This window comes from Cryptomeria japonica, chromosome 8 (genome assembly GCF_030272615.1).
Source record: "Cryptomeria japonica chromosome 8, Sugi_1.0, whole genome shotgun sequence".
Classification (NCBI taxonomy): domain Eukaryota; kingdom Viridiplantae; phylum Streptophyta; class Pinopsida; order Cupressales; family Cupressaceae; genus Cryptomeria; species Cryptomeria japonica.
In genome coordinates, this window is record NC_081412.1 from 76985232 (window position 1) to 77012370 (window position 27139).

Below are 27139 nucleotides of genomic sequence, written 5' to 3' on the forward strand. Positions count from 1 at the left end.
CAAACTGAGCAATGGATGTAATTTCAAAAAAGGCAAAGGTTTCAAGCAGTTTATCTAGAGCTTGATCACAGTAAATAGGACGGTTGCTCTTCACTCCTCAACATATACAAACCATGTAAAATTGTCAGTAGGAGAAATATTTTCTCAGATGCAATGTGCAACCCATGCTTTGCAAACATTTAACCTCTTTACAAACACTTACATCCACACTCAAATACACTCAAAATGTATGACAAAATGCAGCAACAAAACGCAAATTATGAACCCTATGACATAACCAAGAAACTACAGTCTGATGTTTCAAAATAGATAAACATAACCCCTGGCACAGCCACATTTAACTTCAAGTCAATTAAAAATCATTGCATAAGAAGAAATAAGTCAACAAAAAAAACAATGCATATAAAATCATAAACAAGATCCAAGGAAGATATAGTTTCTTATATAAAGACTCGGATGGATTTCATATCACATTCTTTATATCATATAATACACAAATAATCAGCCATTTGCCTTGTTCAAGCAACCATCTTCAGAGATCAAGCTCTATAATGGATGTCCAGGACCGCTGTATCAATCAGATCTCTATTTTAGACAATTTCAATCATTGTTGTTTCATGTGTCCATTGGTTAATGGAGCAATTGTCAAAAATTGTGATAAATATGTCAGACAACATCCTTCTTCACAAGTAACTTAGAAATCGTATTCCTGCACCCTACATATTGAGTCAGCTAAATCACCCATCGATCATACGTACTACAGGAGTAGGATGCATATCACTAATCTTTCTTTATGCCTAGAGGATTATAAATCATGGATGTTTGGAGAGGCATCAAGAGTACACTGTTTCCTCCTATGATTGTGAAGATGGGTCCTCTCCGAACATCTGACCCTAATGGGGCGATTGACAAGGGTATGGGGCCCTTCTTCCTCTCCTAACTCTGATGCATACCAGATTGTTTATCTCCAGTAACCCTTTCTCTTGTCTTTGACAAGGAGCCTTCCTTTCACGGGATTGGTTTGTACTTTATGACTTTTGTACATACTAGCTAGCCTAGAGTTTATAAATTTGTTCAACTCCCTCTTATTTGGTTTTATCACTTCCTAAATTTAGTTTTGGGTCATTTTTCTTTTTTAAGCACTCCCAGTTACCTATTATACCTTCTACTTTTGAGTCCTAAAGATATGATTTAATTGCTTCCTTTCTTTCACTCTTAATTTCCCTGACAACCTTCAACAAGTTAGATGACTCAAAAGATAAGGTAGAAAGGTAGACAGTGAATTGAAAACATATAGACATAGAAAAGTGTCAGATGCTCAGAGAAAAAAATTTCTAAGAACAAATAAAAAAGCATGTGCATTGATTTCCTCATGACACCGCTTGAATATTAAAAGTTAAAACATAATCATTCCATCCTCGCAACTTTTACACTAACCAAACTAGCAAGATTTGTTCCTTCATTTTCCCATGGTACACAGATGACAGAACAGAACACATTGTACATATTATATTCTTAAAAAGTTTGAATTGACTCAAATGATGCCTTTCCAAAAAGCAAAATAAATCATAAAAAAGCCAAGAAAGACCTCATAAAAAAACCTAAAATTTAACAACAAAAAAATAAAACAGAAATATAAGATGTTGCACATTACCAATCAGAAAAATAAAAATAGAAATATAAGATGAATACCTTCAAATACAGAAAAACAACAAGAGGGACCAAATAAACAAGTGAATAATTCAAATAATGGAACATCAAGATTCCACAGAAAATCAAGACAAATGTTATTGGTACAGAAACTAGCTTATACAAAGTGCCAATACAATAACAGCACACATTCAATCATCGCCAAAGGGGATGAGCTCAAGTTGTTAAAATAAATTAGTTTCTACAAGAATCTCTGGGTTTAAACCCCAGGAGATATGATAAAATAGTCAAATAAGGTAAAATACTGCATCCAACGCCCCAGATGTAGTGCAGATGAGGCCAAGTCCAAGGTGATTAGATGAAAGAGAACCAAGTTACCCCTCAATCATAACACCAAAGGTGAAGGTTGCCACAAAAAAGGGTGAATTTCAAATTCCAAAAAGAACAAACATTCAAGCATGACGATGATCCCTTTAAAGGCTATTTCAGGATCCAATGCACTCACACCTATAAGCACGGACTTCCAAAACATCTAAGGAAAAATATGTTATTGCACCAAATGCTGGATAAAGTACAATAAAATGAATAGAAGCAAAATAGAATAAGGAAAGAGTATGCATGAAACCTAAGCTTTACCAAAGTTATCACAGACAACTTCAATCTCTTGAATTTGGATCTCAGTTTCAACCCAAACATTTTTCTGTCAACGAGAAGATGCACAAAACTCTCCCCAAGATCCTATTTAACTTCAACATATTAAAATAAGTAAACGAAGTAGCTTATAGATTACAATAAGCTCAACTTGTCAAGACACCCAATCATCGGCAATAACTATCTTGACAAACCATCATCACAATATGACAACAAACTTCCAAGTTATACAGATGTCAAAGAATTGGAACACAAATCATACAACCTTTCAATAGAATAGAAACAAGTTGACAAAAAATAATTAGAATAACATCTTAACAAAGGGGAAAATAAAAACTATTGAATAAGCAACCTAAGTCTTGAATGGGTTGCACAAGAATCAAGACTTGTAGAGTATAATGAGTTTCCCAAGATATTCTAACAAAAAATGTATATAACAAATAAATCAGCTGCATCCATCTTCAAGAAAATGGAGTCAAGCTTTAAGCAATTGCTCAAAAGAGAAAATCAAGTCAAGTACAAAGAAATTTATAACCAGGTCCCACCAGAGCACTGCATTCCCTGAAGGCAGAATAGACTAATGAGTAAATACTTGATGCGATGTTTAAGCACAGGACACACAAAGCTAATCCTAATGACCCCTCAATCACTCCAGACATGAATGATTACGTGCACAAGACAAGTAGAAAACCACCTATACATGATCAAAAGTAAAACATAGGCTCTCCTAGTAGAGTTTATGAATGGAATAAGGGCATAGCTTTAGGTGCATTTATTGAACTAGACAGCTGATTTGTAAAGGATAGTTGAAAACAAAACATATAAAGACCACACTTTAACTTTCATGTTTACAGTGATCATTTTTTACTATTTTCTCCTTTGAAGAGCAATTTTATAGCAGTCCTATAACATTGTGTATTACAACAGCTAAATCGTAATTCACTTTTCACCTTTTTTTTCTATCAAAGCACAGCAACTGCCCTCTTCTGAGGACCTCTTGACATACCATCTGGCATCATCAATTTAAGGAACTTAATAACCATATGTATTCTGATGATTTCACTTTATTTAACCTATCAAAGCACAACGAATGCCCTCTTCTGAGGATCTCTTGACACACCATCAATAGTTTGAGTAACTTAATAACCTTCGATATCCTGATGATTTCTTGTTTTAAGCACGAGTGAAACAGAGGTGATTTTGGATTTTAAAATGGTAAACAAAAAATGAAGTCTTCATTGAAATGGAAAATTAATTTGTAAATTTAATGATTTCAGGAGTACAAATATATATATCACATTTATAAATTAAATTTCATCACTTAAAAATTTAGAACTGAGACCTTATAAATTTCAATTTATGAGAACATAAATTTAGATTTGGCAGGTTATATATCTGACCTTATTAATATCATTATTCAAAATCATTTATGATCTGGTCCTATACACTTCTAGGAAGATGTATGGGCACTTTTTCTAAAAATGGCCTCTTTTTGTTTTGATGATTTACACTTCTTTGGATAAGGATTTGCTTGGAGATATCATGAAGGTTGGATACCAACTACTGTTAATTTTAGTGATCAGATTTAGATATAACTCAGAAATAACACAAAGCAATCACACAAAAGAGACAAGACACCAAGAATACCCTGGGAAAACCTCCCTCTTGGAGGAAAAACCCAGCATCAAGTCCAGATCAAAACCTTTTTCATTAATTAGCAGATTACACTTATCTGATTAATGACAGATGCACAGTCATCTAGCTTGTCCCAATGCCAATGTGCAGATCGAAATCAATCAGCAACTGAATCTAATTCAGATCTCCAAAGGTGATCGCTGTGCTCTTAATCAAGTTCGCTCTGCTCTGATAAGATTCGCTGAGCCTTCAATCAAGTTCGCTGTGATCTAATGATGCTTGCTGACTTCCGATTAGGATTCGCTGTCTTCTAGATATGTTCTGCTGATTACTGGATATGTTTGCTGTCTTCTTGATGACATATAGGAGATATTTGCTCAATGAGATGAAGACAATTTGCTGAATGAATTCGCTAGTCTTGCAGAGATAATTCGCCGATGTAATGTGTATATGTAATGCCATGCAATTTACTTGATTATATACTTGACTTGAGGTGTCAAGTTAGCACCTGCCTCATAATTAAGTTATTTTATTTCCTTGCTTTTGGCGCCACCTTTTAATTTACAAATTGGGGCCACACTTTACATAACATTGACTTAGGGCCCAATTTAAAATTACAACAGCTAATCGCTCACATATTACTTAAATTTTAATTGCCAAAGGCAACATTAAAATTTAGCATAGTAGAATCCGATACTAGCTAGATATTTCAAGTTTCAACAACTACGACATTACAAGATTGCTTTGTGTTGGCCCTGGACAGCATCTTATCTTGAAGACAATGCAGAAAGGTAGTAGGTCAAGGGTCCAACTTGCAGAATCTCTAACCGTCCTACATATGTTAAGTGAAAATCATGCTTATCTAATTTAGGTCTGACAATGGCTTCATAATGAGGGTTTCATAGGACTATCCATACTCAGTAATCTCTTCTAGGTCTGGATAGGTCACATTATGCTACTATCAATATAAATTTGCACATAATTGTACTTTTCCTTTTACAACACATACTTTGACAAGGCAAAACATACAGGCGTGGTGATTTATATTCCAAATAAAAAGAGACGAAATTCATAAGTAGTTTATTCACCTATCAGTCAATTTTAGTGTTCCCTTTACAAGACAGCTAAATTAACAAATACATGTTTGTAGTTCTTCAGATTGAAGTACTTACCTTTGATTTGTGAATACTTTTGGTTTTGGAGGAACTTTAGAGAAAGCGTTCAAAATCCTGCTGCATCAAAGCCACAATTGAGTGATTAGTTAAAAAAAATTCACTCAGAAATATGCCTACTAGAAGCATCCAAGCATGTTATTTCTTAGACAACAGTTCTCTGAAAATCCAGAGAAAACTATCAAAAGGACAACACCATAAGATGCATAATTCTAGTAAAAATGCTCTGGGAAAATGTGCAAATCAATCTTCTTCCACAATGGTGATTCCAAAACATTATTTCAAAGCTCCAAATTTTGTAGAATGGTTGTAATCGCATGCAAAAACTACATATTGAACAACACAACATATGAATTTCTTAGGCAATTTACAAGAACAAACAACAAATAAATAGATTTTATTGGTTGGGTAAACAAAATCTAAATTCTGAAAAAATCACAAATCAGCATTTTTCAGCAAGAAAACATAAATCTGCTTAGGAAGACAATACTCCAAAAGTGATCTATACCAATCTGAACAAAACCTCCCAGTTTTATGAGATATATTCTGCCTTGCTTTCTATTCATAACTTACACTTGCAGCAATCTCTGACTACAACATACACAAATACAACTCTAAAATAGCTTTAACAACTTTAGAGGTCAGCATTTATGGCTGAGCTACCAATTTGTTGATCACTAAAACAGAAGAAGTATTTCTAGCACTTTACAATGCAAAAATATTAATTCACTTTTAAAACCACTTATTGGGAGGGATAATGGGGCATGCATCCATGTCTTCTAATATCTAAACATAAGGTAACCAAAAATGTTCTGCTTTTGTATTCTGCAAGGCTCCATAGCAACACAAGCACAAATTAAACACACAATAATTTTAGAATAGCTAAAAGGCAAAGTACATGATCGTGGGTTTGAAGGGAGTAGTAAGACATTCCCAACAAAACAAGACAAACAAGAGAATTATAGTTGATGGCAGATCAATTTCAATTTCTAAACATCCTCCCACCCTCCCCAAAATTAAAAAAGAATAAATGTCTTGCCCTTGTTGTATCCAGAAGTATTTATTAGTTGTCACTTGAGTTTAATAATCATCCAAACATCTCTCATTGAATTCAGAATGACTACAAAGTCCAAACTTGCCATACAAGTTCTTTCAAGAATACAATCTAGATTAAATCGATGCTAAAGATCTCAATAACAGGCAGATACTAGAGGTCATCTGATGGCCATGGAAAGATTGAAACCACTGAGAGCTATTAATCAAGTTAATCTCAAGAATTCTAAGTCATAGATAGAAACCAATTACTAGGCCTAGTCTGGTACTATTTATTTTCTTCATGTTCAACCTTATTGCTTTACAGGTATTTTAATAGTCTTCAAACTATGGTGTAGCTTAACTAAGATTGATGAGACTTGCTGAACTATGACAAGCATGCAAAATTTAATATCTTCGTTATAACAATAATTAATTACTAACATGCAAGGCCCCACAGAAAAATATACAACAAAACATAAATGATAAAACCATAGAAAACATTTATTGGGATTAAACATCCTATATATCAACTTCTTACCAAAGCCACAACTAATTGAAAGAAACGACATTCAACTGAATATATGAAACTCAAAAGAGTCAATGATAAAAACAAAAATCCACAAACTTGATTCTCATTCACATCGAAAATTATCATCTTTTCAATGTAGCTCCTCTAAAACTTTATGTATTCCATATATTGACAATCACATTGCTTGATAACAAAGTAAGATAAGAAGGTACAAAAAGAAGAGAAATGGGAAGTGATTAATACCTCGAGAAAAGCTTTGCAACCTCTTCACATTCTCTTGGATTATAAAACCAAATCCCAATCACTTCTTGGTTTGCATTTCGATAGAGTAAATAAGGAAGTTGTACTTCGTATTCAAAATCACTGAGCAGATCTTCCACTAGATTCTCTGATTGAAATGAATGAATATTGAAAAACAAATTATCAATGTTTATCTTATTTTACTGACTGTGCAACACAGCACAAAACAAAACAAATCAATTTCTGATTACATATTTAATTTTCAAACTATACTCCTCAGATCATAATAAGAAACAAATTTGCCAACTTGTGCAACTTCTTGAGATATTTAGTTAACAGAAGCATGTTCTCCTTTGCATTTTTATCCAAACATTCACTTTATGCGTGATGACAGAAATTAATTCAGTTGGTAACTCTATTAAACAGGCAAGTTATTTTAGCATCTGCCTTCAACAAGTGCAAGAGAAACAAGCAGTGACAAAGTCAATAAGACTGAAACCCTAATACAGACATGAAAATGCCATAACTTCATTCAGAGAAATAAAACAAACTTGAAAAATATTCAGAATTCTCATGAACATGTTAGACTTCAAAATAGGTTGAAAGAATGCACCAATAAGATAACACTGGAGTGTAGGAAAAGGGAAACATTTGATAAGATCCTAGACTCTGTCAAAATGAAGATGGTTTTAATGAGTGTACATCTTGAGATTAGGATAAAAGTATGGTAACCAGCAATCTGAAATAGATGATGAGTCAATTCATCAACCAAAACAGATGAGCTACTTCATTAGATGAATTTGGCTAATCTACTACCAGATGGCTAGGGTCCTCTATGAGCCAAAATGGAAATTTAGTGGAGGCATATGGAAACTATCATTTATCACCTGCCTGGCATTGAGTAGGGAAGTTTCGTAATTCCCTCTCCGAGAATTGAGCACATTGTGTATTGCCTATCTTGTTGAATTCTACTGATGAACCATCAATGGTCCTCTTTTTGTCGTCCTTGCAGTAGCCTTGCGGCATACATAGGGGAATCACCACCCACTCCTTATGCAAGTTTTACTGACCAATCTAAAGTTACACAAGCAATATGGTATAAGTGTGCTAAAAATGCATTAACTTGTTGTTTGAAGAATGAAATGGGTAACGACCAGAAAACAAGAAAGGAGTGTGAAAAACCATAAGAGTAACCACTAACTCAAAATCTATCACAATAATCTCTAATTGTAAACAATGAAGGAAGCATACGAATTCAACAAATGAAAATAAACCAAATAAGCAAATGCAGACCAAAGTGTCAAGATCATGTGAGTGCCTCCATTGCTCTTCTCCTTCTTGTGTTGTGTTGATTGGCAAGTGAATTCATTTGACTGACTTAGTGGATAGATGAGTTAGTCAGAAAAAGTGATTTCGATAGAAGTGGACTGTTAGCGATAGTAGATTTCCACAATCCATGAAATTAAACTTGAAGCTCCTTGTGTGTATTTTTTGTCTATTTTGATGCAAAAAAATACACACAATCTAATCCAAAAGCAGCAACAAGTTTAAAGGTGGACTGGCTAACTAGTTAGAAAAAGGTGATCGATGAGTTAGGGGAGACAAGTGACTAGTGGAACTAAGAGTCAGTGGCAGTTAGAGAGGAGAGGATAATTAGTCATTTTAGACGTGTTGTAGGAGCATAAATGAAATTATCATTTCATCTCATTTAATTTGGAGAAATTTGAAATTTGACATGTGAGAGAAATTTAATTAATTAAGAAATTTATTTAATTGAGAGAACATAATTAGTTAATTAAATAATTTGAAATAATTATTTAATCATGGGAAAATAATAGAAATTGATTTAATTAAACAATAAAGATTATTTAATTAAGTATGTGGAAAAGGATTAATTAAAAAATTTAATTATTTATTTAATATTCGAGGAAAATTAAATGATTTAAAAAATATTTAATTATGAAGTTGAAGGGAAAATGGAATTTTGAATTTAACATGGAGGAATGATGTTAAATTAATTAAATATTTAAAATTATTTGATTAATAAAAAGAAATAATTAGTAAAATTAGCGTTCGCAGGCGCAGATCAATTTTAGGTGTCTACAAAAATATTGTTAGAATACTTGTCATTGATGTCACTTAGATATCATGCAGAAATTCAACTCTGAAAAAAGCAAGATGTTTGGTGATGAATATCATACCTTTGTTATCAAGAATCGTAGTCAATGTGGTTTGGATCAAAGAAGAATTGATCGTTTGGGGAATTAATCGGCAATTTTTTGAAAAAAAGGGGAATAAATCGGGAAAAAATCAGATTTATTAAAAAATGTAAAAAATTGAAAAAAGACAGTCAAAAACTATCTGTTTTATATATTTAAGGGCATTTCCTTAGCATACAGATATTGTAAGCAGATAAAATAGAGACTTCGACACATGAATTGTAGAAAATAGATTTTCGTTGTTAATATTCATATCGCTGACTACATTGCATGAAACATACCACAATATAAATAATAACTAGAAGGTGATAATTGTCAAAATGTCAATTACAATATACTTTGTGACTTTGTACAAAGTCAACCTATAAACTAAGTACAAAGTTCCAAAAATTCAAATGTAGCCAATGATGATGAAGCTCCAGGGTGAGCATATCCGAGTTCGTTCAATCCATTCAAGATCCAAGTTGGCTTCCCCCATGATATCAAAATCATCAAGCTCAAGCAAACCATCATCATCATCATCAACATCAATCCTCTCAAACTCTTGATCAATCTTGTCAAGGTCAATTGGCTCGTCTTCCACAATAGTTCTTGTTTTTGCCCATGTAGAAGAACATGAAAAATTTTCTGCTATTGTTACTTCATGTCAAATCTAGTGTACACACTGTTATCAATTTGACCTATGGAAAACACTAATTAGCTAGCAAGTGCAAGACTATAAAGTTCATATATATTTATTTTATTAATTAGAGAAGATTATAATCAAGAAAATAAATTTATTTCACAATGATAAACAATTAGCCTCTATTTGGATATCTTTTAAATTTTATGAATATTTACTATTGTTGAAGATATAAAAAAAATTGGTGACGAAGACTTATTCTTTAACAGTAAAACATTTTGACTTTACAGTTAATCATAGCATGTAAAAAAGACTACACCTGTAGCATGATTTAAAGAATAGGTATATAGAATAATTACAATATTTTTAAAAGTTAAATCTAATAAATAGAAAGTTGAGTTATATAAATTTTAAAAAAGTTATAAAAAAATTGGTTATGTTATTTATATAGAGATTGTATGTAGATCTGTTTAATCTTAAAAAAGAGTTTAAATAAAGATGTATTCGAGTCAATATATTGATTGTTTATATATATCCCAAAATAGATAATTTTTATATTGATTCCCTAAATTATACACAGAAATATATATATATATTTTAATTTTATTAAAAAAAATATATAACAAGCAAACAATAATCTCCTGTAAATCAATAAGAATATTAAAAAGATTAGAAAAATAAAGATATGATAAAAAAAAACTGAAAAATGAAATTAATAATAAAATTAAAAAGATTATAAAAATAAAAATACGATAAAAGCAAAATTGAATGTTTTAATAAAAAATGTATATGAAAAAAATATTTTAAACATAAATATTATTTAAGGTTTGAAGGCCATATAGCAGTTTATTTTGGTACAGCTGAAGTTTGTTCAAAGTATAATACTTGTCTACTTATATCGTAAAGAGAAATTTCAGAAGTTGTGCTTGTAACCAAGTTGTAACACATGATTGTAATTTCTTAGAGTTACTTCGGTCATTGTATTGTAGTTGTGGAAGAGTTGGTGCTCTTATAAGGAATTTGGTGATTCCTTGGGTTGGCGCCGTAAAAATTGTAAATTCTTTAACTGTGAGGCTGGATTCAGACAGTAGATCCTAGCAGCGTTACTCACTATGGTTTTTCCCATCCTGGGTTTCCACACAAAATCTTGTGCATTGTCTCTTCTTGTGGTTACATCTCTTTTTTATTTCAATTTCAATTTGAGTTTGAAGTTTGAAAAGATTCATTAAAAGTTTAAATTGGTTAAAAACTAAAGTTTGCATCTACTGCTGATTCACCCCCCCCCCTCAGTAGAAGAACTGTGTTCTTCAAATGTATGTTTGATATTGTGATTTTCCATCTCAATGTTGAATAAATAAAGAATTTGCATAGGTGAGTCCACTTGCAGAGGTGCCTATTTCAAGTAGAACCAAAAATGCAGAGTAGCAGGATACTCCTTTGTCCCTCCCTGGGCACATGTATCCCTATATCCAAAACAGATACGTATCCAATACAGCCCAGATACACATCGAATATTGTACCCACGCATGCCCAAAAAACCTTGATTTTCCAAACATATCGAATACTATGTGATTTTAATTTTTTAAAATTTAATGTAAACCTTTCTAAATTTATTTTTAAAAAACTTCAATCATACAACTTGAAAAACAAATGTTGGTGTAAACAAAACCTACACTAAATGAGAAAGACAATTGAAATGTTTTTCTATTTCAGTGACCCAGTGTTTTGGGTTGTCTTCCAATGCAACTCTACTTTTTTTGCATATTGTAAATTGTTAAATCAACTTCTAATTATTTATGTAGCAATTATGTGTCTAAATTGCTCTTGAAGCAATGAAGATCTCCTCCAATAACTTAGAAAATTGTGTTAAATAGATGTGTATGAGTTTTTTATGAATGTCATATCTAGCCATTTCCATATTCGAGGTCTTAAAAAATGGCCATATCCGTATACATGTCGATGCAACTTTGCAAAAAAGTGATGATGAGCCAACAATACAACATCACGTATATATAATTCTATATTTACAAACTAATTAATATTAATTTTCCTATCCCATAATGTTGCCAATAAAAAGTAAAGACATTACGAGGGGAATTCTTTGCCCATCTAAAAAGATAATTATGTATTAAATGTGAACAATTCTTGTCTTGTAAATTGATTGCTCATTGCCCAATATGACTATTCCCCTTGAATATCTCAATTAGTAAAATAGTCACAAAAATAGTGGGCATTTCCCAAAAAAAAGTTGCAAAAATGTGACATTTAAATGACGTTTCCCCCTATAGTTTTTTTGAAATTTTTAAGCATAATAACCTCCCCTAAATTTTTCTTCAGCACCTTCAGATTCAGCTTGTGAAAAAAGCTAGGTGTGTCATGCAAAAGGTGAAGGGCCAATAAGATAACCCTAATTTCGAATCCCTATAAAAATTTCTTCCTACCCTAAAACATATGGTGTTCATTGTTACAAATCCCCTACTCAAAACTTAACTTTCTACGTGAAAAGAAGTGAAAAAACATTTTAAAAATAAGGTTTAATTAATGCTTAAAATTGAAGAGATACAACCTATCACCCTGGACGGGTCAAAAATACAGGGCCAAGTCACCCACAAGATCAAACATGCTCAATATTGAACTTGGCCCCATTAGTTACAAGAGAGAGCAAATCATATGCCCTATCTTTTGAAAACCCAGTGAAACTTCATGCATGCGAAAAAAAATTGTTGGGCACCAGGTGTGAACTTGGGACAACCCTTGAAATCTCTTGCTCGCTCTTTCTGCTATATGGACATGCGCTAAATTCTAATCATGACATAGGCAATGTATATGGCATGAACTGCATGCTCTATTCAACAATAAAATGATGGTTAAGTCCAGCAATTTTTTCCTTTAAAATAGGGTTTGATTCAAATTTATCTAGAAACTTCTCAACTGTTGAGATTTCTAGTGCAAGTAGTTTTCCTAATCAAAAATTTTAATTTTGCATGTGATGGTGATTATAAGCCTTTCTTGACAAACCCTCCACTATGAAATTTTGCTTCTTGTGACTAACGGTATGTAGAACAAATTGGAATAGGTTAGGGGCTATCATGGTCATGATAGTCTTCACCATTTAGTCTTTAAGGCTAAAGTGTCATGTTGTAATGTCCCCTTTTGGGATATACCTGATTTTGCCCAAAAATAACAATTCCAACAAATGCAATTTATTTACAAATAGAATTCTATAATAAAATTATATAATTGCAACACCAATTTAGAGAAAACCCTAATTTAGGTCTTATAAACAATATTAATTAACATCAAAGCATTGATATCAAGAAACTATATTCATATACAAGATAATCTTTATTAAAATCAAAGTGTCCTAAAATCATTTATATCTATTTCGTAGCTTATTTCCACAGTCAACCCTATTAGGAATCCAATGGAAAAGCTTGATAGGACACTTGGAGAATCTCTTCCTCAAACAAGCCCAAGGGCACAGAATGAACCTCCAAGTCATTCAGCCCCAAGGCCCACAAGTATGTCAAGACCTTCAGTGCATCCATCTCGTGGTTGCATGCTTGATGAGGGAAGACCAGTGCTGCTGCATCTTCCTATAAAACATTTCACATTGGTTCCAAACATTATTTCTTGATGGAAATCATGTAATTAATTACTCAAACTTTACTATTCGATTTCACTTGACTGATGGATTGATGTCGAATAATTGATCCGTATGAATGATTGACTGACTAAATGAATTCCTTTGATTGTATGATTTGAGGAATTGGTGAGTGATGATTAAGTGTTTGTTGATTAGATGCAAGTGGGGTTGGTATAAGAAATCTAGCTATTCAAAACAAGGCATGGGACACAAGATAATCTAGAAACTCTACAAGAATCAGCATCTCAGCTGGGCCAAAATACTCCAAAACAAATGTCTAGAATCAAATAATCCAACAAGAATATTTACAATACCCAACCCCCTGAAAGGCTCAAGCTTGTGGAATTTTCTCATGTCAAGTAGATAGATCATCACTAACCACATAACATGAGAGATTAGAAACAAGCATTCTGCAAATCTTGGCGAAGACTCATGGAATAGCCTCCCCTCTCTAGAAGGGAATCAAAAGTTGGGTTCAATGCAAGTTTGGGTATCATGCCCCTGCCTAAACATTCCCATTCATCTTATGCTCATCAATTCCATTGCAGGTAGTAAATTGAAGATATTAGAGAGACAATAGTAATTCAGACATTTTAAATAAAGGATGGCAGCTAGGCCGTGGGATTTATTCCCAGCCCAACGATTCATTTGAAAAAATAAACAGAGACTAAATTATAATTAACAAGAAGCAACATATCAAAAGTCATGACTATTGTATGTAAAGGGTTATAATTAACAAGAAGCAACATATCAAAAGTCATGACTATTGTATGTAAAGGGTTATAGAAGAAGAGAAACCAAGAAGAAGGAAAAGCATATTGAGCAGAGATTATTATTTATGTTTCCTTCATGGAGTATGAATCAATGATTCAGCAATCTTGAGGATGAAACCCCTCACAGATAAGAAATTCAAGGAGGCAAACCATTAATTTCTTTTGACAAGTTAGTGGAAGAAAACCCCTAACTTTAGCAAGAATATTTCCAGACAACTGTACAAATAAAATAGCTGCAAATTGCAAGAAGATTACAGTAGATATTCAAAAGTAAGTTTGCATTTCCAGACTTATATTATTAAATGTAAAATCTAAAATTTATATCAAAATTGTAATAATACTTGTAAGCCCTATTGTTAATGTTAGATATTTATTTAAATAAGAAAATTCTATAACAGGACATTAAATTGGAGTCCAAAGGTGGTAAATTTCCTCTCCCTAGAAAACAGAAGAAGAATCAAAGAATAGAAACAGAAGGATCCTTCAGTTCTAAGAATCATGAACATGGAGTGACAATTGCTCAAGGATAAACGCAGCAAAGGAAAGTCTTCATCTCAGACGGGGAAGAAAGTATAAAATGGAATTGTACAAAAGCTAGGGAATATTCCATCAAGTTGGGCTATCAGGTGGAGGAAAGGCATGTAGCTAATATAGACTGGTTAACTCACATATTTTGGCACAAATTCTGTCCACCAAAGATAAGAACTTTTGCTTGGGTCACAGTCCAGAAATATTATAATAGTGGATACATTTTGAAAATGGGCTATAATGGCCAATCAAGGTGTGTAATGTGTGAACTAGCGAAAAGGATGTGAATCATGTTTTGTTAAGTTGCCCCTTTGCAAACAAATGCTAGCAATGGTTGTGTGCAAGGTTGAGATGGAAAATGTCCTTGCCAATTGTTAGGCTGCCCCTTTGCAAACAAATGCCAGCAGTGGTTGTGTGCAAGATTGAGATGGAAATTGGCCTTACCAAATGATATCAAGGATTTCTTCCTATCTTGGCCAATAACATAGAAACATTCAACTTTTTGCATGGCTCTGGATTTTAAGCCCATCTCTTCTGATTTGGGAGATATGGAATTTGCAGAACAAAAGGACTTCCCAAACCACAGCTATGTTAGAAACATAATCCCTCAAAAAACTGGAAAGTGTCATTGTTGAAGTGGCAAATAATAGAGCAACTGGATAAGCAACCAAAAACAAAATAATCACGTCATGGTCATGGGGCTGTGAGACATGTCAAAGATGGCATGGAATATGAATCTCCCTTGTTAATGGGGTTTGCTGAGTCAATTCCACAATCAAACTTTAGAAAGGAGATAAAATGGCAATCTCCTCCTAGTGGATGGGTTAAATGAATTTTGATGGCACTTCAAGAGGCAATCCAAATTAATCAAGGGCAGGACGCATAATCAAGAACTCAAAAGGGAACTTCATAGCTGCTACATCACTTAAAATTAAATAAGGAACAAAAGAGATTGAGGCTTAGGAATTGGTGCTTGGCCTCGAAATTTGCCATCATCTTGGATTGAGCAATGTAGAAATAAAAGAAGACTCGATCAATATTATAAATTCAATTAGGAAAGCAAAATGCTAGCTAGAAAATCAACAACATGCTATTGCAAGCTTGGCCATTCATCAACAATTTAAACTCCGTTATGGCCCAATAATGAACATACATATAGAAAGGCTAATTCAACCATGCATTATCTTGCTAATACGATTTTGAAATGAAAGAAGAAAATAAACCAAGTTTGCTGGTCAGAGGCCAGGATGATTTTCATTCCTATTTAAATCCCAGACTATAATTCAGCCACCAATCATTGCATGAAATGATCTTTGGAGATTTGGTGTATATCAAAATTATTGTTGGCAATTAAGACATTGGCTTATGGTGAAATATTCTCTCAGCATGGGCTTAACAAAGATGGTAATCGTACCATCTCCCAAGTCATTATGAAGTTGTATGTTGAGGAAAAAACTATCTCAAAGCCCAATGTTTGTTCTTCATTCTGCTAAACACCCTCGATGGCTAGAAAATGGATACAACTGTTAGATTGACATGCAAGGTTCACCAGATGACAAAATTGAAGCTTAAGAAAGTCTTCAAAACCCATTCTTGTTTTCCTTTATATGCTGTCCAATGGGTCCTAGGTGAGTAGTTTCTAGTTGTAGAGCACAGGTACCAGGTTACTACTGACATTTTCTCTTTGTTTGTGGTGGTTTTTCTTGATTTGAGTGAGGACAAGGAAACGGTAAGAGAATTGATTAAAGCATTGGTCAAAAAGTATATGTTGGGCAATTTTAGAGTGCTGTTGCAGGTTGTCACTCCAAGACTACACACTCCAACTAATAGTGGAGCTTCTTTACAAGAGAACTCATTTTCAAGTGATTAGAGACTATTCATCATGACTAGTGACCCTGCAATGGAGAACAGAAGGCACTGCAAAGCCAAAAGAGTCATTGACTTCCTGAAACAAGTCATGGGACTAATCGAGGAGCCTAGGATAGTATGGATGATTTCTCTATTGATTGATAGCTCTAACGAGGAGAGCAACTAGTGCCTTGGTACTGCTTTGCTAGATTTTGATAGAATGTTTTGAATCAAAAACAAAATTGTCATATGAATGAATTCGGGGCATTTTGTGTTTAAAATCAGTATGATTAGAAAATAGGAACAATTTTGTAACAATGAGGGCATTTTGTTAGAGGATGACAAAACTGAATCTCTGCTATAATCCAGCAAACTAAAATGTATTTTCATTTTTATGTTTTTAATCAGAAGGGAGCAGCCCCACAATCACAGTTTACTAATCAAAAAAAATTATGCAATAAGTATTTTAACACTAAAATAAAGATAATTAAAATTTTGGACTTATGTTCTTTGAACTTAATCACATTTTTTTTTCAAACTTTATCATTTGACAAACTTCTTGTGAATTTTTTCCTTGCCAAATTTGAGCACAAACATGAACATTAGACTGTAACCTTAGATCATAGTTATAGATGTATAAGTTTACCATATTTCTTCATATTTGAAGTCTTCTATAACAAATGTTCCATATAAAAGCTGCTGAGGGAAACTTTAAGGAAAGAAATTTTTTCATAATGATAGAATGGGAGGGAACTATTTGTAATTCAAAAAATACAAAATGTATCACAGTCAAAGTTGAGGAAAATCATAGAATTTACGTATATTTTGGAAATTTTGATAAGTTTATGTACATTTTAAAGGAAAATCTAGCGACTAATATTTTTAAGTTATGCTAATTGGCGAACATAACTTTTTTCTATATTTGTCAACAGTTAGCCAACTGGCAGAAAAAGAAACCCTGAGAAAATAACTAATTAAACTGCTGTCTCCAGAAGCTGATGGACTATCTTCCAATTAGTATTTTAAGTAATGCTAGTTGGCAAATATAATTTTTTTAAAATTTGTCAAAATTAGCCAACAGGCAAAAAGCAACCCAAATAAAATACCAAATTGAACCGCTATCTTTCTCCAGACTTAGACTATCTTCTCATTATTCCCTTAAAATGGCCAATGTATAAAAGGGAATTCAAAATCCTTATGCAAAAGTCCACAATTTCAATAGTTGCAGCAAAACAAACTCACATGTTCAACAGACAAAATTAAATATACCCACTTCAAAATATAGAATAAAATACCCAAAAAATATACCAGTACTACGCCGATTCATAACAATGAATTGAAACCGTGGTTGGGTCCTCCTGTGAACAAACACCAATCTATTAGTTACACAGAATCTATAATCAGAGTTTTTATTAACAGAAACTGGAACTCGTAATGCAATGGGAAATATTAAAATCATATATTGGTGGCAAATAAATACAAAAATGAAATATAACCTCTTGACAACAAATAGAGATCCCTCCACATCTTTTCGACTCTGCACAAACAAATGATAACATTCAATAAGAAGTTAGAATTATTATCTTGTTCAAATTGGGAATGTCAGCAGAAATAACATGTGTAAGGTTCAACGAAAACTGGGACCAGCTCAAGTGATCAATCAATGCTCTTTCACAACAAAGACATATGTTCAAATCCACAATAGACATGTTAAGGTGCAAGATTAAGAGTACACTTGTGGAACTCGATCCTAAGTGCCATGTATTCAAGTATGGTTAATATTAACATGACCTTGGAATAATTGAAATTAAAATTAGCAAAAGTAGGACTAAATTGGTGGAATCCAATCCTGAGTCCCAGTTTCAAGTATAAAAAAATATTAAGGGTACTTGAGAATAACTTAAATTATGAGTAATGTAACTCGGCAACAATAAAAAATTTGAAGGAAAATTTAAACAAGATATTAGAAAACGTATTTGATAGATTGAGTGGCATACTTGAACACAAAATAGTTTTTCTCTACTGAGCCCAGACCAAGAAAATCAATGGGATTTCATAGCAAATATCAAAGTTCAAACTCCTTAATGACATGTTAAATCATAAAATTTTGTGTGCTCAAGCAAAATTCATATTAAGGCTACCCTGGAATATAAAGATGAGCATACCTGTACAGAGACAAAAGCTTCAAGGCGAATACAAAATAAAAACTTATCTAATTGACTGGAGAACTCCAACACCAAACATGTTACTATGAGGACATGTTAAATGTTAAATTTCAAATAAATTGTGGAATCCAATCCTAAGTGCCTTGTACTGGAGAATAAGTGATATTAATAATAAACAAGAATATAAAGGGAAGCTTAGTTTTGCAGAGGCAAGAACTTCAAAACCAAACAAGAAAATAAAAAACTATTTAATAGACTAACAAAGATACTTTAACACCAAACGAGTTTCACTGTGAGAAGCCAATGCCAGGTAAATCAACGGGAAAGATGAGGCTCAAATCCCTTAACAGACAATATTGACTATAAAATTGACTGAAAATTATGGTATCCAAACTTAAATGCTGGAATCTCAAGAATGTTCGATGTTGAGACCATTCAAGAATAATTGATATTAAGACTAGCATAGCTGCACAGAGATAAAAAATTAAAAAGCAAGTAACAATGAAAGAGCATATTAATAGAGTGAGAAAAAGTACTCCAGAGCTGTATACATTTTTCTCTAATTAGTTGAGAGTCGAGACCAGTTGCAAGCCCTAACTGAATTTGAAATTATGATGGAATGGATACCACTCCATCATGCAAAAAATCATGTTTGAATTCCTTGTAGACGTGTTGAAGTATTAAATTGGCAGTGAATTGTGAATGCCACAATCCATGCACTCAAGAGTAAGTGATATTTAGAATACTTAAAATAATAGGAATTTGGACTACCATAACCATGCACATATAAAAAATTGGATAGAAAAAACTAATTTAGCAGGAAAAAATAAAACCCTCCTATATAAAAAACATTTCAATCTTGTAAGCCACCCCAAGGATAGATGTGAGCCCTCTCCTTGGTAAAATCCATTTTCAAATCCTGCTGGTGGCCCAGTCAGTTAGGGAGAATTTTTCGACCTTCTTATCCATCACCAGGTAATAGAAACCACAGATTTTCACCCAAACATGTAGAGTTTAACATTGAGACTAAACTGCAACCTCGACCCTAGGGGTGGTGTAGTCAAGAACTCTAAATGATTGATATTAAGACTACTTAAGAATACTTGATATCAGGATGGATAAGCTATAAACTTAACAGAAAACAATACACCCAATAAACAGAAAAAAAACATCAAATGAGATCAACATCAAGCATCAAATGAGATGAGCTCAGGTAGCAAAAGAAAATTAGCTCTCAATCTGAAGGGGCAAATTCAAATCCTAGTGGACATGATAAAGAGTTACAATCGGGTAAAATACTGCATCCAACAAGCTGAGCACCAAATGGGATGACCTTGAATGGCAAAAGTAAATTAGTTCGCGAAACAGATACCCAAATTCAAACTCTAGTAGAGTTCAAATTGGATTAAAAAACACATTGAACAAGCTGAATATTGAATAGAATGAGGTCCGATAGCAAACATAGATTAGCTATTAAAGTGAAGAACCAGATTCAAATCCTAGTAAATATGATAAAGAGTTAGCATTGTGCAAAATACCAATTCAACAAGTTGAACATCACATCGGATGAGCTCATATAGCAAAAGCGAATTGGTAATCAACGTGTAAAACGGGATTTATATCCAAATGGAAATGATAGAGAGTCAAAATTGAATAAAATGCTGCATCCAACAAGCTGAGTGGCAAATGCAAACTGGCTCCGAGAGTTAAGACACGGGTTCAAATTGTAGTGGATATGATAAAAAATTAAAATTGAATAAAATTCTGCATCCAACAAGCTGACCATGGATTGGGACAAGCTAGGGTAGCAGATGTGAATTGGTTCAGAAAATTGAGACCCAGCTTCAAATCTTAGAACACCCGATAAAAAGGTTAAAATTGGATAAAATACTGCATCCAACAAGCTGAATGTTGAATGGGATGAAATCAAGTAGCAAAACTAATTTGGCTCACGAGTTCAAATTCTGGTAGTTATTGTAAAGAGTTGAAATTGGGTAAAATGCCACTTCCAACAAGCTGGGTTAGGCCAAGGCAATCTCCAAAAGATAAATCTTGGCCGTGGCATCTAAGCCAAAGGTTGTCCGAAAAGAAGAAATTTACCAAATTAAAACATAAAAAAATACTCGACATAAAGGCCATTTGGGTTTGATAAGCCCTAGATAAATAAGACGCAATAAATACTCACACCTACCAGAATCCAATCACAGGGTATATGCTCAATACATAAAAATTGAAAACCACATAACTAATAGCTACAAATCAATAACCAGAATTCGTTTTTGTAAAGAAAAAGATGAAAGAGATCAAGATTTCGATACCCATTGAGTGAGGTCGACATTGAAGTCGTACAAAGTCACGTGAGCTGCCGTGGTGAGAATTTCTTCGACATGGCGATCGATCCGCTGAAGAACAGTTAAATTGGAGTCGTTGGTGGCTTGCTGGCTTAGCTGCGGAACTATTTTACCGTTCTGAGACATTGTAGTAGGAATTACCTATCTCGTTCTGTTATGTCACATTCGGCTCAGTTATGTTCACTGCTGCATAAGAGGAGAGACCTTAGCATGTAAGCCCTGCTGTTTCCGTTTGTGGGCTTTACTTTAGATTAAGATGGTAAGGCGAATCAGTTTTAAGAGGAATTTTTTATGTTTTGGCCTTTATGGGTGCTTTTGCGTGGGGATGTCGGTGATAGAAATCTTTATTGATGGTTCACTCCGGATGAATTTAAGATTTTAGTATGAGCTATTTAAGGCTTTTAAGGGCGGGTCATGTGAAGAGAACAGCGCAAATTTGCTTATGACAGTTCAGACCCTTTCAATGGGAAACGAAATGTAAAGACTACAAGGGATTGAGAGTTGTAGCTATAAAAAATTAAAAAATTAAAAAATTAAAAAATTAAAAAATTAAAAAATTAAAAAATTAAAAAATAGATTTTTCATTTATAAATTTGTTTTTTTAGTCTTGTTGTTTTTCTAGATAAGAGGGTTAGGTTATCTATTTTTAGGTGGTTTTCATAGGGGAAAAGGTTCAATTACCATTCATGTTTTAATTATTATTCATTGGATTTTGCTAATTAAAACTCATTAAAAATTATCTAGTGGCTTAATAGTCACCCATTGGTATATCTAATAGTGAGAAAAACAATTAGTAATTAGTAACAATTGTGCAACTTTATTGATACCAATAACACATGATCATTGGGGCATTTGTGTACAAGTATTGGATCAATTGTGCAATTTTTTTGGTTGTCAAAGCGAACGAGTAATGGGGCAATAGGGAATATGTTTTGGATGACACTTTGAAATGACCACTTTTTGACCCTTATACGCATAATGGATCCCAAAGTGTTCATCTTTACTATCCAAAAGCTAGGGCAATAGCTATAAGCAATTAAGTCACATACGAAGACAACCAAAAAAAAGCATCAAAATCCGATATACCATTTACGAGCTTAGAGTGCATGAAGTTAGCTATAATGGCTATTGGTGCTCTTCCCCTACTTGATATATGTAAATCATTGTAGTTTGTACATTCTAGGATGATATGTTATTCTATCTCCATCAATCCCTTGTTATAGAATAGGCATGTTCTCATTTCCCATTCTTTCTTATATATAATCCATCTATTGATCTCATGCCTAAGATGGTGTGATGTAGTTCTCAACTAGAAAATTAACTACTTCACTTTCTCATTATTGTAACTATCATGTATGTCTTTTGGTCATGTTCCCATTTGGAGTTAAACTATTTAACATGGTAAAGTTTCTTTAGACCAATTTGCTTTGTCCACATGGTAGTCTTGAATTTTTCTAGAACTTGTTTTTCTATGTCCTTATTGGTGTTTGGACACACTTGCAACTCAATGTCTCATTTACTCATTCATTTACTATTTTGTTTCATTCATGTGCTATTTGTTCAATTTAGTTCCTCCTCCATTACCATTCTAGGCCAGCAATGCTTCTCCATACTTTGAACATTTTTTAGATAAATTATTGTTTGAGTTATTCTTGACACTTCCAACAAGAAAGTATCTACTTTAGCCAAAAGAATGTTATACGGAATTACATTTTTAATTTCAAGGTTGCTTGTGATGTGCTTTTCAATTCTTTCCAACTACCTCTATTTGTGATTTAACATACTACTCCCCTATAATTCACACCTCATAAAGGACTACTAATGTGACAAGCAATTCAAAAAGGATTTTCTCCTTTTCTCAATCTCATTAATTAGTATCACTACTTAAATTTTGTGATAAGTATGAAGCTTTACACCCTCTAGTCTCATTTTTACCTTGCAAATCTCCTAGTTAAACCTACTATGGAAATTGATTCCAAGGTACGTGTACTCTTCCACTATTTCCAACAAGCTTTTTTCAAAAAGAAAATAAAATTGTTTCGTTTTTCTTCCAAACAAAAAGGTCATGAATTTGGTTTTGCTAGTGTTCACTTTCATCTGACCTTTACCAAAAATGGTTTGAGGCACTCAAATGCTCTCTCAAACCATGAACTATTTGTTCAAAGGATGAGACCATTGGTCTATAAGAGTAACTTCACCATGTATCTTACAAGTTGGATGCCCCTACGCCCATAATTTTATTTAACCACTCTTCAAGTTTATCAATGTACACCCCAAAGAAAGTGTGGGAAGAGAGGGCAACCCTGTTTGACACTAATATTACTTCCAAAGCATCCCAACATTCCATCTCTTGATCTGGTTTTTGTCCTAACATACTCATAAAGCTTATGAACTACCACTCTATATTCATCTAGAATTTATAAGTTCACATATCCTTATCCAATGCTTGCCCATATGCGCCATGTTAAAACATTTTTAAAAAAACAAAGCAACGAAAACATTATTCTCTTTGAGTGTCCCATATTTTTTCAATCAAGTGTCTATGGGCTCAATGAATGATCAATAATGGAGTATCTTGGCCTAAAATCCTTTTGTTTTTTTTCTCTTTTTTTGTCTAATTGCTAATTATATACTCAATCATTCTCCCAAAACAATACTAAAAGAAGGCTAACTATAATAGTGTAATAGTTGTATGGATTATATATGTGATGTAGGAAATTAGGTAAAACATCAAAGCAATAAATTAGCCAACCATGAAGACTAAAATGCAATGAAAATACTCCTAACACGTTCAACAAAGGCATGAAGACAAGATTCTAAAATTGAAATGCAAACCAAAATGTTGGAATCTCCTTCATTGTTCCTCCATTGTTCTTCTTTCTCCTTCAGATTGATATTTGTGGATCTCACCTACAAGTGCAAATGCAATTGAAAGCAAATTGGATGACAAGATGATTGTGAAATCGACAACGTAAGGATACTAGAAGCATGGTTGTTAAAAATGAGCAATGAGAGCTCAATTTATAGAAAAATTAGGATTGATTGGATGGCTAAGATTGAAAAGATTTTTGGTTAGATGGATGGACCTGATTGAGTGCACGACAGAGCTTCCATTTGAAGAAGGATGAAGATGGAAATGGGAAGATATGATGAGAATAAATAATATAATCTTTAATGACCTTCTCAAATACCAAATTAGCAAGTTGAAAATATCAAGAAGATTTTAATAATTAAAAATTATTAAATATCTTCATTCGAAAAGATAAATAGAAGAATTAAAAAAAAAATATATCCTCTTATAAGAAAATTAATAAATAAGATTTATTAAATGTCTTCTCACATAAAAAACAGATTTTTGAAGATGCATACCTCATTTTTTAATTTAAAAAATAAAATTAAAAAGATATTGCCAAAAAGCTTGATTTTTGAAAATTGAGGAAAGATATTAGTTTTCAAATTCAAAAATTAGGAGGATTTTAAGAGAAGATTTAATAATTAAATTATTAAATATCTCCATATAAGAGGATAAAACAAAGAATAAAAAATAAAATAAAAAGCAAGAAATATCGTCACATGAGAGAATAAATAGAGATAATTAATAAATAAGATTTATTAATTATCTCCTCGCAAAAAGCAGATAAAGATGAATTAATAAATAAAATTTATTAATTATCTTTATTTTGGAGGAAGATAAATATGGTCAATTAATAAAAATGATTTATTAATTTATTGTTCATATTTATGAATTAGTTAATTAAATAAAATGAATTTATTTAATTAATGGACAAAGGAGACAAATAAAAATAAATTATTTAATTTATTTATTAAGGACTTGAAGAATTATTAGTAAAAGGGGGTTTAATTAATTAATTAAACCTAAGAGGTCAAATTAGTCAAACTGACATCCATAAACCTCAATTTGGTCAAATTAAGTCAAATTAGATCAAATTAGGTCAAATTGGACAAAAATGGGAAGAATTGGGGGAATCAGGTTAGTCAACACTATGTGCATGACATGTTAAAAATAGGAGACATAGGTGTTGACCATTTTTTAGTGTCTACAATATATATATATATATATAGAGAGAGAGAGAGAGAGATAGAGAGAGAGAGAGAGAGAGAGAGAGAGAGAGAGAGAGAGAGAGAGAGAGAGAGAGAGAGGAACATCGACACTAATCATCCACTCTATTGGGAAGCCATCTTGGCTTATGCTAGATTCAAAATTATTTTGATGAGTAGTGCAAGGGTCTGTACTCCCCAATTTAAAATTTTAGTTTTTTATCCACCTATATCTTGTGTTATATCTATTGAGAATGGAGCATGATATTGTCAAAGGTCTAATTTTTTGGGTGTTTTCGCAACAGTGTTTGGAGCCCATCTCATTCTAGGGGGTGGAAGGGGGGTTACCTCCCTTCAGGATGGGGGGGTTATCCCATGGGTGGGGATTTGAGGGCAATGCCCATGAGGCCAAATTTTAGATACACATTTTAATTATATGTTATTTTTTACTTGGTAAATCTAGATCATTCGTCATTAGATCACATATCTAACGATAGAGATTATGTTGATTTTTATTGACACATAAGACAACCCTCTTTTGTGAGGGCATTTCATTGTGGTTGTGTGTTGTGTGTGGAAACTATGATAGAGAGAAGAACGCGTTGTAGAGGATTTATTGTAAGTTGCATCCCTTTGTTTTATCACATAAATTCACAGGAACGATTAGTTGATTCTCCATGGATGTAGTCCATATTGAATGAATCATGTATATTTATGTATCTATGTTTTGTGTTATTTTATATCTTTTAATTTTGCATTCACTCTACTATATATTGCTCTTAAATTATATTCCTGATATTGCCTCATACTATACTATTTATGCCCCACTTGATAACCTCCACCAAATAGCTTAGTTGTTGTGAAATTGCAAGAGAGGTGTCTTTATCCTAGACTCACTTATAAATAAGTTTCACATATTCTAACTTTTGGACATTACTCACATTTATTTAATATTGTTTTAATTTTTTTGTTAGAGTTCCCTCCAAAAGCCTCTAGGGTGGTTTTTTTTTAAATGATTAAATTCTTTCCTTCTCATGTTCACATTTTTTTTTATTGTATCAATTTCTCATTAGCTTATTTATTGTCTTCGTTCATCATACCTCTTTCAAAGTTCTATTTGTAGCCTTGCATTCTTTGTCATACCGTGGATTTGTCGAAAAAGTATTTTTAGAGGGATTTTAATTTTTATTAATTCAAATATTATGGAATTCATTCCTATGAAAAGAATTTAAAAAAAAACAAAGTTTATGAAACTTCATTAGAAAATCAAATAGTAATTTATTTAATAGAAAAAATAAAAATAAAGTTAAAATATTACATAATATTTGTATTTGAGTGAAATGTTATGAAAATAGTGTAAATAGAAATTAATAATTGTAATGATGCAATAGACAAGTCTAATGGTTGGAAGTCACCCTTCATGTTATTATATAAACCCATGGAATAATTGTAAAATGACATGTTATTTTTTTTGTCACTCTTGGAAAGGTTGTTTTGTAGGTAGACTATAGGCATAGGAGAAGGGGCATACAATGTGCATCCAAGTCAAGGTACAGTGTCACTTGGAACTACCCTAGCTATGGTTGTGGTGCATGTGCATGTTCTATGTTGATTACATATGTTCCTCCTAAAATTGTATCATAATTGCAATACCTCATGACCATACTGTTAGAGAGTGTAGAGTTAATCCTTGGGCTTATCTCATATAAGCATTACTTTATTTTTTATTTCAAATGTGATATTTGAAATTTGATAATAGGATAAGTGCACAAATATGGGGTTTAAATGGCCACTTACTTTTCTAAATCAGTAAAGTCTAGGCTTGGATGAGAAATTGAAGATAGTTATGCTCAATATTTCAAGATGCAATTAGAAAAAGAGTTTTAGTGCTCTAAATCTACTTTCTAAACAACTGTTTTTTTTTAATGGTGGAGATTAAGGGGTTCAAAAAGGAGGACCACACGATGGTCCTATTAATAATTATAAACATAACATAGCATACTCAGTGGCCCCCTA

The 27139-nt window shown here is 32.7% G+C and overlaps 1 protein-coding gene across 2 annotated transcripts in view; it reads right to left on the minus strand.

Moving 5' to 3' along the window:
* Positions 1-21475, minus strand: part of LOC131046354 (mRNA-decapping enzyme-like protein) — a 67201-nt gene extending 45726 nt beyond the window's left edge. Inside the window, exons 1-5 of one of the 2 annotated variants that reach the window (XM_057980082.2) lie at positions 21032-21475; positions 18045-18085; positions 17857-17906; positions 6916-7060; positions 5109-5168 (exon numbers count right to left, since the gene is read on the minus strand). In XM_057980082.2, the coding sequence (XP_057836065.1) occupies positions 5109-5168; positions 6916-7060; positions 17857-17906; positions 18045-18085; positions 21032-21190 (455 nt within the window). In that variant the 5' untranslated portion in view covers positions 21191-21475. The remainder of the gene's footprint in view (positions 1-5108; positions 5169-6915; positions 7061-17856; positions 17907-18044; positions 18086-21031) is intronic. The other variant, XM_057980083.2, reaches the window with a different exon arrangement.
* Between the last annotated feature and the right edge of the window lie 5664 nt (positions 21476-27139).